Here is a 16513-nt window from a genome sequence, read left to right on the forward strand (position 1 = left end):
CAATGATTTTAGCTGATGTTAAAAATATGAGCATGCTTGTAGTTTAAGTCACTAAAGCTGAGTAGTAGTAATCCACTTACTGTTCCCACCCACACTGTGAATGTGTAATGGCTGTGTTCAGTAACAACAAAAGATTGTTTGTCTGTTAATAACTTAAGTACACTATGTATGCTGGTGACTTATAGGAGGCTCAGATCACGTTTTATGATCAACAGGTTCTTTCTAAAGGAGAGGCAGTACTAATTTTCCTTGCCAGTTTTTTTTTTTTTTTTTTTTTTTTTTTTGGCATTAGGACAATTTACTCTGAAAAACACACTGACAGACGTGTTTCAATGCTCAACTTTAATCCATTTATCATCAGAGCTCAGTTACATCATGCTTCAAAGCAGAGTAAATTTAAGGTCCAGTCCAGCCACAATAATAAATCTGTCCTGAAGTCTTTTATCAAACCTTGCCTTTCTGTCTCTAAAATGTCTCAGTAGCAGCTCCCATTAAAAGTCTCCCTCCTTGGTAAAGTCCATGCTCCATGTTCAGGCTTCCTGTTGTAAAGATGATACCCGAGTGATGACTTATTGAGTTGGTTTCTCAAAATTGTTGAAGCTCCTTCTGAGCCGCAGACATTATGCAACCAGTTTCACAAGCTAAGTAGTTCTCCAATAATTAGATGGCATGTAATATAGAAGGAGTGTCCCTTTAAGCCATAAAGACAGGAGCCCAACATGCAGGAGCCCTTACTAGAAACTTGTTATTCAGTCATGCTGCACTTACACCGGTGACCTGTAACCATTGGTGCTTCCTTACAGGCTCCAAACAGATAAATCTGTATGCAACCTTACCTAAGCTGGTTATAAACCAATTTACATTCACGATATGTTTGATATTTCTCTTCTCACTTACTTATCCGTTGACAGAGTGCTGAGACTCTGGAGGGCTCCACCAGATCTGAGGCAGCCTTGGCCAGTGTGTGTGTGTGTGTGTGTGTGTGTGTGTGTGTGTGTATTTAAGGGCAACACAAGCAGTTCTTCTGCTGTGATATTGCCTTATGACAAAGCCACCTTTAGGTGGCAGGACACCTAACACTTCCTTTGCCTTACTCCACGAGCACCACATTGACAGTAGCAGAGACCTGCAGAAACACAATACGAGTGGATCCATTAATACTTTGATGTGGGTGTGAATTGGATAACAACTTGTTATTAAAGAAAGTTTTTGTGTTCTTGTCATTAATAAAGTAAAGTTAAAATAAGTCAAACCTCACCCTCAAATGTGAAATCTCTATGCTTCAGTCTGAAACGTTAATGAATTCTATCCCACTGATTAAAAGTGTAGTGAATAATAATTTGGATTCCATAAGAGGAGACAGAAAGACGCCAGTGGACACCATTTGCCTTTATCACTGCTTGATAAAGTAATATCAGGCTAATATATTTACTGGAGTCGGTTGGTTAGAGTGCAGTTTCATCACTCAAGAAATGATCAGGTGTTGAAGATGTTATGGACATTTTCATTTCCTGTAGCTATCTACACACACAACACACGACACACAACACACGACAACATAACCAAGTTTAAAAGTGCTGCTCTGCCATATCTGTTGTAGTTCTTTTATAATTTAATTTAATTTAATTTAATCAATAGCATAAAATTCAAGATTTTTTGGCTCCTGTGATACATAGTATAACTTCCAATAACCCTAATCCATAATATCCAGAGTTAATTTCCACTCTCTTTTCATCTGTTGTGTTATTCTCTGTGCCTAATCTACATAATTAGGTTTAATACCTTACATGTTTAAAACAACATTTGAGTTTGGGTACTGCCCAGCTTTTAGTTGATCTTCTAACATAGGCTAGGTGTATTATTTCTAATCACCTATAGTTAACACAACAGAAACTGTGGCAGCTCAGCAGAGGACAGGCTGTCAGTCTGTTCGAATGACACATTAACTCACTGGGCGGCCTGCTTCATATGCTTCATTAATGAAACCACCACCAGATGACGATGAGGATGATGATGGGCCAGTCATAGCCTGGGCTCTCTGTTGCCTTCGCAAGTAGTAAATCAGCAGAGCGATCAATGTGCCAATCAGCAAGAGGACCACGATGACAGATGCTGCAATTCCTCCTGCATCGTCTCGCTTTGATGAGGCTACAGAGGAGATAGAAAACATTTGGTTTCAGTTCCACTAGAGATCCTGCTGAAGATGGCGTCACATCATATTACAGTTATAATTTCAAACAAAGGGCACTGGCAATTACAAAATTCCTCTACCTCTAAACATTTTTAAAAGCATGCCATGCCATGCATTACAGGCTGCTATTATTTTAAATTCAATGTGATGTGAATATCACCTTAAAAGCTGAGGTTTATAAAATAATAATGCTTACTGTTCAGTAGCCATCTATGTCAGAGCATCAAAGCTGTGCAAGTAACGTCACAGTCAAAATCAATATACCTTGTTTAAATTTTTCTGTGTGAAAACCAAATACAATGAGGACCCCCGTTGCTGAAAAACACACAAAACCAGAGTCAGGGCCCTTAACATGTATTATGGTTTTAGATTTCCACACTTACTTGTTACTGAATCTGTGAATTTCTTAGCACAGTTCACCCCAACGGTGTACTTAATGTCATCAAGAGCCACGACACCTGATGTGCCTTTGATTCCTTCAAACACAATCTGTTAATATGATGAGACCAGAGATTGCAGTGAGTATTCTTCAGAACTGTAACATATTGTTTGAAAGCTGTTTTCTGACTAAAAAAAGAAACAAAAAAATTTGATATGTTGTTCCTTGCACTGGGGAATAGGCTTACATACAGACGACAACGTAGGGTTAATGTGTTCTGGGTACCACAGTAATATTTAGTGTTTGCTGCATATGACAGCCTGACCTGATATTCCTCTGTAGATGTGATGTTGATGTCAAAGCGTCTCCATGGCCCTCCCAGTTCACTCACCACCAGCAGCTCAGTGAGCCGACCTTCAGACAGCCTCCACACTCTCAGCAGGGTGTTCGCTGCACACATTCATAAAAAGTGGGGTGTAGCATGCACAACCAGACCATATCTCACAGGATCAGATACAGCTACTTCGGAACAGTACCTGCTAAACCAGAGACGGACCAATAACACAGGTTTAGTTAGAACTTTGATACTTACACGAGAAGGGTTTGTAGGCCCAGAACTGCAGACAGGTGCCTTTGGTCGGGGGCAGGTGGGGGCTCAGCAGCTGAGCATTTTGATTGGCTGCTGTCCGATTGCTGCTTGGCAAGAATAGGAAGTGCCCTGGCAGAAAGAAAAGAGAAGGTGGGCTATTTATCATCTAAGTCGTACATTTCTGCTATGTGTTGGAAACAGGACACACAAAGTGCTGTTGGCTGTGATATCTAGTTTACCTTTCTCTGTGCCCAGAGTGTGGTCTTCAGGCAGCGGGGAGTAGTGCTCCTCTGCCTCCTGACTAGTCAGCACCCAGTCCAGTTTGTCTGCTTGGATGTTCTGAGTGTTGCTCCAGCTGCACATCCCTTTCTCCAGGCTGCATGTAGAGCCTGAAATATTTAACAGAAGAAAGTGGACTAATTCTTATTTGTTTATTATTTTTATTAGTTTATTATTGTATTGGTGCAGCTTTATTTTTTATTTTTTAGCATTTTCCACTACACTACACAAAGCTACTTGGATGAGTACTGAAATGTTTCAACCTGAATACTAGAAGTCCAGTTACCACGACTCAACCTCTAGATAACTTTACCTGGACGACTGAGAATCTTCACAGACATTACACTTGTCTGAAAGTCTGTTTGTTTTAGTGAAGCTGTTACAAACCTTGAGCTTCACATGGGTGAGCTGAAAGAAAGATGTCATCAACTGCAATGTGAGTGTCTTTGCCTCCGGCTCCGACCACCTCAAACTCCAACTGTGGAGAAGAAGAATCAAGTACAAAATCATCTTTGTTTAATCAATATTGAACAATAACAGATGCTGAGTGAAATTCTGCTGTACAACAACGATTTACTCCTAAAAGCTATAGTCTGTGGATTAGTGATGCGGTGTCCTGCGTCTGAGTGACGAAGCACAGTTCCTAATTTGCCATTTCTCAATCTCTCTGGGTCTGGCAGTTCTTAACCTGGGACCAGTTTGTTTTGGGAGACCAAGAGAAACTGTGCCTGGCAGCACGGTGCACTTTCTTTTTAATGTACATAGTTGATATAACTATGTAACTGAGGCTCTTTCAAGCCTCCGCACTTTACCTGCCAGTCCACAAGGGCACTTGAAATGTTTCTGTTGCCATGGCGCCAGACATCTCCCTGGTTCAGATCATCAGAGAAGATCTTTACTCTTTCCCCTTTCAATGGCTTCAAATACACAGTGAGAGAACCTGTAAAATATGCACAGATTTATAGTGTTTTACAGACTTTTCTGTGTGTGTTATGTGTGTATTTGTGTGTGATTGTGTCTCACCAGGCTTCACTCCTCCCATATGATACCAGAAACTGACACACTCCGTCTTGGTGGTTCCATGGTGAAGAGGGGAGGTGAGGACCGTGGTACCACCAGAAGGAAGGATGTTTGATCCAGTGTTAACCATCATGTAGAAACCTGAGCACAAGCCAGACAGAGGAAGATCATAATTCCCTGTCTCAGTTTTCTGGGTGCAAATGAAAATGTTCAGATTATATGATGGATTCTTTTTTACCCAGTTCAGTCTCTAGAGTGTGGTCAGTTTTGGGTCCAGTTGTCGTGACGGTGTGTCCACTGCGATGGAGCCAGCGGACGTTACCAGAGCTATTGTACCCACACCTCTGGCCTTCAAAAGAACACTTCCTCGGTGCGTTGCAGGGCCGAGCCACGAACGCCACATCATCAATGGCCATGCGCCCGTCAAAACCAGAGCGAATTGCTTCAAACATCAGCTGTTGGTAATGTAAAGGACACAAAGGATGAATATGACCATAAACAAGATGATTTATAAAAATTCCTATTTGTTTTTGAATACCAGGGAACAAAATACTTCTGCACAGAGGCAGAATCTCTTCATTCCATACCTGATATTTTGTGAGCTGGTGTGGTACTGGGCACTGTGCCTCGTGCCACATGTTGCCATGATCTCCACTGCGGGTCCAGAGGAGGGTTTCAAAACGATTGCTACCTAACAGCTTCACATTCAGAGTACCTGAGAGCATCAGTGGGCAGGAGGGGATGGTGTGAGAAAGGAAAAAAAAAATCCCATTTTCTGTTTATTTCAGCTTGCCCTTATAAATAAGATTTAGCAGAAAAAAAGATGTATTTCTATCTAAATGTTTCCCATTGTGTCTCATCCTCACCAGTGTTAGGCCCATAGAGTTTGTAGAAGAAGGTCAAGCAGTAATCTGTAGGACCTGGTACCTGTGGATATGAAACAAAGCGTCCAAACAAGCCGCGCAGAGAGGGACTCCACAGGTTCACAACAAGGCTTTTACCTGGACATTTACAAAAAGATGGCAAGGACGGTTAGATTGGTGTTAAGGCATTAGTGATGTATCTGTACGGTACAAATATATCATTTTATTTTAACAGACGTTATTATTTATAGTGAGCATGACTTATGCAAGTTACTAAAGGAGCTCACCGATCTCGATGGTGTGGTCCATCCCATTAAGCAGAGTCCAGTCAAAGTTGTCACTGTTGTCCTGATACCATCCACACAGTCCATCCTCAAAGTTGCATGACAGCGCTGTCCGAAGAGAAATAAACAAAACCATGACAACACTGAGACACTTCTAGGTCAAATACTAAACTGTGCTTTATGCAATGTCATGTATGTTTACTGTAAATAGTGACGAGTGTTACCTGTTGGAGAAACTGGAAAGTAGTCGACATGACAGCCAACGAAGCGAATGCTTTTTACTTTAACCTTGGCAAATGGACTCAGTTTCACTGCTCGAGCTTCCAGTGCCAGCTGGTAAAGAACAAAATATAATTCAACTTTATTATTTAACTTTAACAATAAAGTCAATTTTTATCAGTTTTACAAGATACAACTGTTTTATTTCAACAAGGTAAAGATGGTGATTAGAAATGACATATATTCCCACTTGTCCTGTTGCTGTAATGCATCACTAAAAGTGATAGTTTTTCATGTTTCACATTTTATGTTATGTTTACATTTTCAGAGCATGGCAGAAACAAATTTTTGGAGAAATATGGGGCAAATGAAACCATGATTTGGACGAGGTGGTACAGAAAATGGATGGATGGATCGATGTGGAAAAAATTGGTTAAAAATGTACTTTATTGTAAATTACATGAAATATCTTTGGTACACGCAGTTCAGACAAATCTTGGAAACTGACAACTTGCAGATGTTCAAAATTTGATTTCTTATTTGTTTGCGTGGCTCATATTTGTGAGCAAAAATGTCACATTTTAAAAAATGATAATTATATCAGCAAGATTAGCTGCTCTGAAAAAAGCTGACCTGGAAACGATGCTTCCTGACTCCAACGGGTAGCTCAACGTGTTGCCATGCCTCCTCCTCTGTTCCTGTCTTCCCACTGAACTCCCAGAGTTTGGGACCCATGCCCAAGAAGCTGTCAACCACCCTCACTGACAGCTCACCTGCAGCAGAGAGTTACAATATATTTAAAGATCTGAGTTGTGCTCTCTTGGAAAAGGTAAGAAGTAAAAAGAAGAGAAGTCAGATAACACTTTAGTTCAGATACCAATGTGGTCTGAATTCCCTGTCAGTGCAAAATCAAAGCTCAGGGTACAGGCTGGACCAGAGGGGCCGAGGAGAGGGGTCCGTGTCTGGGCTTCAGTCAGCTGCTGGCCTGGGGCCACAGCCACATACAGATACTCCTCTAAGAAATATGAAAGGTGCAAATATCAAAATACATTCTTATTTTTGTAATCATTAAAGATGAGAGAATAATGTAATGTTAGAGGGTGGTTGTACCTTTGGATGTGGAATTGTTGTGCAGCAGCCAACCTTGACTCCCGATGCTGCTGTCAGTCCAGCCTGAGCTGCCCTCAGGGTAAGAGAAATCTCCTGCAGACATGATTCATGGAGAGATAACACCCAGATATGTAAACAGAACAACAATCACATGTAATTGTGTCTTATTATTGTAAGTGCAGTGCATAAGACAGATGTCATTAAAAGTCCAACAGCAGATCATTTTCAGCCCTACAAAGCAAACAGGAAACATAAAACATAAAAGTGTTTTCTAATCTACCACCTCTTTTTTGAGGTTTGGTGAAGTCTAAATAACTTAATTGGGAAAAGATCACAACAACAATCTGACCTCCTCCCTAAGGGATTTTTTTAAGGTGCTATGATGTCATCATTGGACCAAATCTTTAAAATCCCTTTTCAGTAGAAAAATAAAATCATAAAGACATAAATTAAAAAAAATTAAGTAAACTGAATAAATAAATTCACCACATGTGGCTTCATCCTCTGCTTCTGCACAGTCAGGGTGAAAATCACACATCTTCTCTGGCTCAGTACACGGGTGTTTTGGAGGTTTTGGGAATTCTGGACGGGATGCATTTGCTGTCCAAGCAAGGAGAAAGCAGATTTTAGTGATGATGCTTTGCAGATGAGGAATAAACTTTTTTCTCTTAAAGTTGAGACAGTTACAAAAGTTACCAGATGATGTGCGGCATTCAGGAGACAACATAATGCTGTCGACAGCAATGCCTCCATAGTTAAAGTCCCTGATTGCTGCCATTATTAGAATCTATAAAAAGAGAAGAGTGGATCAGGCATAAACGCCCTAATTTGTATAAAAATTGTATAAAAAATATATTTTTATAATTTTAGTACTAGAGTCAAAAATTTGGGCTCTCAATTCCATTTTTCTATAACATTTTCCTGTGAAACATACTCACACAAAACTTTAGCATCAATATTTCTGTTTTACTGTTTTTAAAATGAGCTTTATTATGGGTATCCTCTCAAACACTCACATGGAAAGGGAAGTCAGTGACAATCTCCACCTCTGCCTTCACCCAAACATCTCCTAGGGCTCCGCCCCTCTTCCACACGGGGTAGATCTTACGACTGGCCACCAGCACCGTGAGCCCACCAGACCTCGGCCCAAACTGGTGAGTGTACATCACCATCTACAGCAGTCACATACAGAAAACTTCTCAAATTAGGTTCACATGGCATTAAATGGCAAACAGTTTGCTTACCCCTTTTAGTTTCCCCTCTTGGTCAAATGATGTAATGTAATGTAATGAATATCTACTGCTACACTGATGATACTCCTAAAACTGAGATGCTAACTACTGTACTGTAAAAGAAAGCAACTATAGCCCTATAACCCTCCATTTGTTCCCTTGGGTACATACACCCAGGCTGCATGTCTCTCTCTCTCTCTCTCTTTTGTCTTCTTCCACAATATGCATGTACTATGTTGCTCTATTCTCGACAGGCAACATTTACTGCATGTCTGTCCATCCTGGGAGAACGATCCCTCCATTCATTTTTTCCCCATTAAACTGTTTTTGTGTAATCTCTCTGATTCAAGGCTCTACAGACAGAGGATGTTGTATCCCATACAGGATATAAAGCACTTTGAGGTGAGCATATGACTTGTGATGCTGATTTATATAATAAATTCTGACTTTAATTAATTTGTAAATTACTATGCAATTGAAAAACAAAGTAGCGCCCCTATCCCCACCTTGCAAGGATGGGAACTATTGGTGGGTTCAAGTAGAGGACTCTGGAAAGCAGCCCAGTCGTTTGAGAGCCCACCATCAGGTACAGTGACATATAGGAAGCCACCTGCAATATTAAAATTAATACAATCCTTTATAAATATTAATACATCAGCATAACTTTTTATTTGCATTGCTTCAAGAACAAAATTACTTAAAATATTTAGAATAAAACCACTGAACAGGGAACCACAGCAATGTGTACTATGTTATTAACTATTAAAGTATGTTACCTGATGCACTGTTGGTGGAGTGATCTCTGCCTGGGCCTTTCAGAGGATCCGTGATGGAGATGTTCTGCTGACTCGTCCGCACCCACTTCAGTTTGGACAGTGACCTCAGGTCCCATTCACACAGGCCCTCGTCGAAGTCACAGAGCTGATACCCTTCTGCAGACACAACCAACACACAGTTGACTTTACCTGTTCATCCGTGGAGGTAGCTGTGCTGTGTAGACTGCCTGCAGTGCTCGACACTGATAATGCAGAGGAGGTTTACAAGGTGCTGCTTAAGGCCTCAGAAAAAGTGGACTTGAGTTGAGAATTTCTTTTGTCAAATTACTGTTTGCAGGGTCAAGAGTTATGTAGAAACCTCTGCTTGTATGTAGCAAGATTATTCAGATTTGAAGCTTTTGATAAGTTTGCATTCTGCATCATACATCTCGAGACAAATTCCTGCATATTTACTGCACTGCAGTGTGAGAAATAAGGCTCTCTAGAGGAACATAGACAATATGAAAATTCTCACCACACTTCTCCTCATCAGTCCCATCGCCACAGTCGTCACTGCCATCACACACCTGCCGCTGCTCCACGCATCCCTCACGCTTACACTGTAACATGTCTGCTGGACACTTTTCACCAGGGAGTGGTACTGATGACAGAAAAACAACATCAAAATCAATATCATGGTTATGATCACCAGGGCTTTGGTATTTTATTCATGAAGTTTGTTAATGTATTAATACATTTTAATTGCTATTGTATGGACCACTTTGAGGGACTCACAGGGCAGAGCGCAGTCCAGAAACTCCAGCTGGTCTACTGCCACATCTCCCTTTTGCCCTTCGGAGCGCTGTGAGTAAAGACGGATTTGGAAGGTTGTAGGAATACGGCCCAGAAAGATGGTAGCCTCCCTCCATCCACGGAAACTGGTGGCCTCTGGACGCCAAACCGTGGCCTCTTGAGAGTCCTGGTGATGGATAGATGCCCACAAGGGTGTGAAGCCCAGACCTGCGTGACCTACAAGTAACGGGATAAACAGTTTATGACAACAGCAGGGGAACTTAGATCTAGCCTAACAAAAAACGTCTAGTAATATACAATATAGTATACAGTATACAAATACACTACAAATGAGCATGAATTGGGCAAATTAGAGCTATGAGAAACAATTAGAGTGAAAGACATAAATTATAAAACCAGCTTTGTATAAAATCATATTTAATTTTATTGTGTGTTATAAGAGAAGCCGATCAGGGCTGACAGTTTGAATATATGACCTGCAGACCTCACTAGTTGTTACCTGAGTCCCAGAGGAAATATCTGAGATGAAGACGACATGTTGGTGAAGACTGTCGCATCTCTGGAGAGATTAAAACGGCAGTACTGAAAGACTTCGTCCTCACTGCACTCACTCCCATAAACCAACCTGTGTGATGGGAAATATTAGGTGACTTTATTAACACTGCAGCTTGGTGCAGGATGCCTGATAATTTGACTGAACTGCCATTTGATGTTTTACAATCTAATACCATGAGCATGTTGAACACTGGTCCTCTTTCTTTCTAAATGATGACTCTGCTGTGAATTTAACTGCTGGGAAGAGATTGATGTTCTTATAGTTGAATTCACAGCTGCAGTGAACTTAGGAAGAACTGGCTGTGAAAATTACCCCATGATGTCTTAATTACACAATTCATCAGGAGTCTCTGCAAGAACCTAGCAGTCACAGCTGCTGTTTATAGCATACAAAATATTATGATAGGTGAAATTTTTGGGGTGCTCTGCGGTGTCAGTCTGGGCTTTGGTTGAGCCACTCAAAGATTTGAGATGGGAGTTTGGTCGGATGGCCAACAAGGAAGAGTCCTAGTGCTCACAAACCTCTTTCATTTAACACTTATTGGGGACACTGTGCTTTTGGGAAAACTCAAAGCTTTAGCAACGGTTTTATACCCTTGTCCCAACTGCCTTTGGGAACAGAAAGTCAGCAAACCTACATAATGATAATATAACCTGAAATGATTTTTGCTCTGCGTGTCTATTCCCAACTAGGTCTATTTTGATCTGTGTACAGAAGAAGAATAAAATACAAGAGAGGAAGTCAACGCAGTAATTTAAAATGAAGTGTTTGAAATGAAGTTTTCTGAAGAACCTAAACACACCTCTTCAAAACTGTCTTCATATTCTCATTTTACCGTTTCACAGACACTTTTAAAGATCTGTGGGAAATCCAACTAACTAGGTGACTGTGTATCAGCCTATACCTGTAGCTGTCCCGGTGCTGTAGTCAGAGGACGGCCCACTGTCGGGTAGCGTGTCCCCTCTCTGACGTCTCTCCCAGCGGTATGCTGGACTCAGGGACTGGTCAGTCCATCCACACATTCCTGCATCTTCAAAGTCACACTCAAATCCTTTTCCTCTGTAGCCTTGACGTGTAAAAGAATGTTTTTAAACTATATTTCAGCGGACAAATGCTCACAACCTTTTATCAAACTTCACTCAACATCACTACATTACAATTACATTGCATTCATTTGCTGTTGTCTATAGATGGACTTCCCTTTTGGTAAGCAAAGGTGAGTGAATGTTTTACTCGGTTTTGAGGAGTGTGAATAAATATGTTACTTTAAAACTTACCGCAGTCTTGTTCATCGTTGCAGTCGCTACAATCACACACAAAGTCACATTTCCTCTCAGGAGCCTGACATGGAAGAGCCCAGAAAGCAGCAGCTGTGGAAGAACATGAAATATCAGACGGCAGTGTTACTTCTGCTGGAGCCTATCCCAGCTCTCTGTGGGTGAAAGTCAGGGGTACACCCTGGACAGGTCACTAGTAGGAAGTGGACCTTGTTTTGTCAAATGGTGTTGCCCAAGATCAAGAAGAAACTGTTCAACTCATTTCTTATGTTTTGAATTCCTTAAGGTGAAAAGCATCATGTTTCTTTAGCGATCAGCTAAATGCAGTAGTGAAGGAAGAAGTGTAATATTTTCCTCTGACAATGTGAAGGGAAAATATACAAATTTTATATATATATATATATATATATAAACATTAGAACAATAATTGTACTTTTTCCATATTTACCAGTTTAAAGGCTGTGTAAAACTCCACTCAGCCCCAAACTCACTTATCAGGATTAGTGTCAGCAGCGTTACTGATGTCAACAGGCTCAAAGGACAGAAGGAAGTCATTTGGTTAACGCCAGCAAAATAGCATCCGTTCATCCAAAGGTCTTTGATTAAGACTGAAGACTTCAGTGACCTGGCAGCTGCAAATCAGTGGCTGAGTAACACTAAGTAGGGACATGCATCGCTGCACTTTTCAAAGTGGTAAAATATTCAGGTACAGTATCTTGTAATAGCAGTGACATGACAGCAGAGTAACATCTGGCAACTGTTTCATTTTTTAAATGAATAAATGCTGTGAAGCATGTTTTCTATGTTCAAACTGTTTCAGCTGTATTACAGTAAATATGTATTAACTGAAAGTGAAGAATCATAACGTGTGCATGCTCATTTATGCAATAAAGTGTGGATATAGCACATAAAAAGATTCCCTGTGCATGAACACAGCACAGTCAGAGAAAACGCCTGAAGTGCTTTTGTCACTTGTATGTAAAAACTCTATATAACAGTAGAAACACATTGAACACACTATATCACCAACACTGGGGATTAAGGTGGATTGTTGGGTCTAAGAATTTTATCTACAAATCTGAAGCAACTGAACATCATACCAAGTTTAGCCCTGAAAGCAGCATTATTACTATATAAAAATGTTGTTAAGAGGCCATGTTGTTAGAATAGAGTCTGGCTGAATGTGCACTTACCCCAGTGAAGAACCAACAGCAGAATAAAGGCTGAGCTCCTCCAATATAACATTTTTCTATAACTATAACTTTTTCTCCTCTTCCACCAGATCAGCCTGAGAGTCTGAACACAAACTGGAGTCTCTACTGGTTGACTCTGACCTCTTCTCCGTCTCCGACAGATAACAGTTGGACTTTATATCGTCCCAGCATGAGAATGCAGCAAACCATCATAAAACAATTTCCTCCAAATGACGGTACACATCTGTATATTGCACATTAACCAAAGTAGACCTTGTTGGGAATAGACATGCAGAGCAATAATCACTTTAGGTGATATTATCATTGTGTGAGTTTGCTGACTTCCTGTTGCCAAAAGCAGTTGGAAGTACAGTGCTAAAGGGAGCACAGCGTTATCTACAAGGTTTCACACCTCATTCATGTCATCCTGGCACCACAGGAAAAACAAAGGAAATTTCATGGAGTACGCCCTGCACTTCACCTCACTGTCAGACCAAAAATTGTTGGTGGTTTCCAAATGAAACAAAACATAGTTGCTTTTTAAATTAGTGCATCAGGGTTACTGGTGATAACAGTGTCTTTGCAGTTGCTTTGTCACTAGTTCACTTCTTTTTGTCAAGGTGGAGATATCAAAACACACAGAAATGCCCATTTTAGACCAAAAGTGAATAAAAACACTGAGCAGAAGGAAAACAGTAGGCAGGAAGCTAAAAATCAGATTTTCAGGAAGCATTTATGAAACATACATCATGACAAAGAATTTAAAGCTCACTTTCCCACACGTCTTAGTGATATGGTCAACTATGAACTATACGACTCTATAACAAGTCAGTCTGTGAGTGTACGTCACCCTGCAAAGATGTCATGACCAATTGTTTATTTTATAAGTCAACTTATTTCCTGATGAATGATAATTTTTCTAATTATTTGTTGCTGTGGGTCAGTATTAGATTATTAACAAGGCTCCAAATAGCTCCTAATCAGACTCTGTATGGTTTTAAATGACTTGTTCTGCCTTATCATGGTGGTAACAGAAAAGTATTATGTCAGTCCAGTAGAAAAGGTTTCCAGCAGGGGCTGGTCTCAGCTCAGTATCCCTCATTGTCCCAGGTCACCTCATAGTCTGGATACCGAGCCTTTAGTTTCTCAGTAGTTACTGCATGGTTTGCTCGTCCAAATCCCTGAAATGAAAATAAAACATCAACATTCCCTTACAGCTAAAACAATAAAAAAAATTTTATATTAACAATTTATTAATAATGAGAAAGAAATAATTGTTACAAACCCATCTAGAGTAACCATCCAAATCTGCAGCTCTACTAAACATTTTAGCCCTTCTTTGTTCATAGTTTTAGTTTTGTAGCACAATTATTGTGTGTACCATTATTGTCTGAATAACCTCAGTCTTTTCCTGCAGAATTCACTCACCATGGAGTACCCGTAGACGTGGATCTTCTTGGCCTGGGGATCATGTTTGATCCTCCCCCCTCCAATACACTCACAGTCCAGGTGGCCGTCCTTTTCCACCTCCTCTGAAACCTTCTCATAGATATCAGCTACAAGTAAATAAAAAAAAAAACACATGTACTGTAATGAAGGTGAGCATCAATATCAACTAAAATATTATTAATACACATTGTGATGTTTTAGATTCTTATCAAAAGAACACCATCAAGTGTCTGGTTGATCTCAGGTTCATTGTCAGCACAACAAACCCATAAATAACTCACTAGATTATTTCATGAACAATTATTTCAGAGGTAAGAAGAACCAGGAGTCGTGCAGCAGATGGTCTGACCCCCACAGAGCCCTGATCTGTGCAGTGTGGACTCAGTCTGGGATCACATGAAGAGACAGAAACACTGGGACAGCCTGAATCTACAGTAGAACTACAGCAGCTTCTCCAAGGTGCTGCCAAGTACCAGGAGAAACTGTGTGCAGGTCAAACCAGAGAGAACAGCTGCTGGTTTAAGGCCAAAGGGGAGAGCTGCAAATACTGATTAGATTTAGGTTTGGTTCCCTTTACTGCACTTTGGTATGAAGTTCATTAATGACACTATTTATGAAATTTATATCAAAGCATCCCGTGTATTTTCAATACCTAAAACTTTGGTACAGTACTGTATATTGTAAACTGTGTACTGTTAATTTTAATGAATAACAACTGTGACTTAGAGTTTGGCTTCAGCATTTGTCTGTAATAAACTTGACTGAAGCCACTAGCTGTTGATTTGCCAACTGCCCATAAAATATGCTCATTAATTATCACAAATGGTGGATTCTTGTGTAGACGTGCTGCCTCCATCTGGTAACAAGGGCAATGACTTGTTAGAGAAAACTGCATGTTCTGTGCCTAACACAAACACAACCTTAATACACTTAAAATTAAATAAATAGTTTCTAAATTTTTGTAGATGCAGACAGTTTCTATGTGAGGTCTAAAGTACTCATATTAAAATACAATGATACAGTCAAATACAATAAGCATTTTTATTTAGATAATGATTTTATGTATACATTTAAACATTTACTGTGTCACAGTTAAAATAAAGCATTTGTCAAATTACAACTATTGAACTTTTTGTCTATAATTGCTGTTTTGTTTTTCAAAGTAACATTAATTTCCATCCATCCATCCATCTTCTATACCCGCTTTGTCCTGAACCAGGGTCACGGGGATCTGCTGGAGCCTATAGTAACATGAGTTTTCCATGGAAAATCACACAGAAAACAGAGGTGGTTCACATCTCAGTGTTGTCCAGCAGAGAGGAGCCCCCAAACCACCGACTGTCACTGGCATACACTCACTTTACTAAGTACATGTGTACAACTGAATGCCACATACTAATACACCAGCCCTGTCATAAAATGTGTCTTTCTGAAGCCCAGAATTTTTTCAGTGTTTGACAAAGTTGTCAGAAATGTATAAATTCAATTGTATTCTCAGGTGTGCCTAATTTTCTGACGCTGTCACACATGTGAATAAAGAGGACAAACCCCCACCACCTTTACCTTTGTTCTCAATAATAAACATACCATTTCCAAAATAAACTACCGTATTTGCCGGACTATAAGTCACACTTTTTTTTACTCATATGGCTTGTCCTGCGACCTATACAGCGAAGTGACTTTTATGTGTGGACCCCGGGCCGCCCCCTTTGATTAACATTACCTTAGTGTTTCTCACTCACCGTGGTACTCAGCCCAGCCGTATCCTCGGACTATATCCACCTCCGAGTCGTCTCCCTCCTCTGTGCTGTGAACTCTGATCAGGACGTACTTAAACACTCCGGACGGGTCGATATCAGCCTGGACCATGTTGGCCATCAGGGCTGCTGCCTTCGTCTGGCTGCACATCTCCAAACCTGTCAGCAGCCACGCTAGCAGACCGACCAACAAACAAAACGCCCGTATTTTCTCTAAAAGAAACTCCGTATCTGCCTCCGAGGACAAGTCGAGGACAAGTCGTTTATGATTTGAACAAGACGAGAACAAACGAAGAAAACACACTACAACAGAAACAGCCGCTACACTGTCACTTCGCAGTCTACTTCCGGGTTGCAGCAACAACAAGAACATTTCCGGTCACCGTCATCAAAATAAAAGCCAGGCCATAGACTTTTATGTTCGAATATACTTGTGACTTTTCAAGCATGCTGACTTCGATACAGGCATGGGTTAGGAGAAGTATTGTATTATTTACATTTTTTAATTGAAAAGTTTTCTACATTTGAATCGACAGCACACAAATCT

General features: G+C 40.4%; 2 protein-coding genes across 2 annotated transcripts; both read right to left on the bottom strand.

Moving 5' to 3' along the window:
* Nucleotides 1-346: 346 nt before the first annotated feature.
* On the bottom strand, nt 347-12943 carry mamdc4 (MAM domain containing 4). Its single transcript, XM_026297927.1, has 28 exons — nt 12761-12943; nt 11568-11660; nt 11195-11356; nt 10234-10359; nt 9717-9950; nt 9457-9582; nt 8943-9098; nt 8673-8776; nt 7951-8106; nt 7631-7721; nt 7421-7534; nt 6935-7027; nt 6702-6839; nt 6458-6597; nt 5830-5938; nt 5609-5713; nt 5325-5459; nt 5046-5173; nt 4697-4913; nt 4462-4599; nt 4251-4378; nt 3826-3916; nt 3399-3548; nt 3163-3288; nt 2896-3020; nt 2575-2680; nt 1952-2148; nt 347-1126 (listed from the first exon to the last, which is right to left on the bottom strand). The coding sequence occupies exons 1-28, from the start codon at nt 12810-12812 to the stop codon at nt 1091-1093; spliced, it is 3576 nt and encodes a 1191-aa protein (XP_026153712.1). The 5' UTR covers nt 12813-12943; the 3' UTR covers nt 347-1090.
* A 531-nt stretch (nt 12944-13474) lies between these two features.
* Nucleotides 13475-16312, bottom strand: phpt1 (phosphohistidine phosphatase 1). The gene is made up of 3 exons (XM_026297667.1): nt 15952-16312; nt 14189-14316; nt 13475-13941 (listed from the first exon to the last, which is right to left on the bottom strand). Exons 1-3 carry the CDS (start codon nt 16115-16117, stop codon nt 13849-13851), a joined length of 387 nt encoding a protein of 128 aa, XP_026153452.1. The 5' UTR covers nt 16118-16312; the 3' UTR covers nt 13475-13848.
* Nucleotides 16313-16513: the final 201 nt, after the last annotated feature.

The sequence above is a fragment of the Mastacembelus armatus genome, chromosome 12, assembly GCF_900324485.2.
Source record: "Mastacembelus armatus chromosome 12, fMasArm1.2, whole genome shotgun sequence".
NCBI classification, from domain to species: Eukaryota; Metazoa; Chordata; class Actinopteri; order Synbranchiformes; family Mastacembelidae; genus Mastacembelus; species Mastacembelus armatus.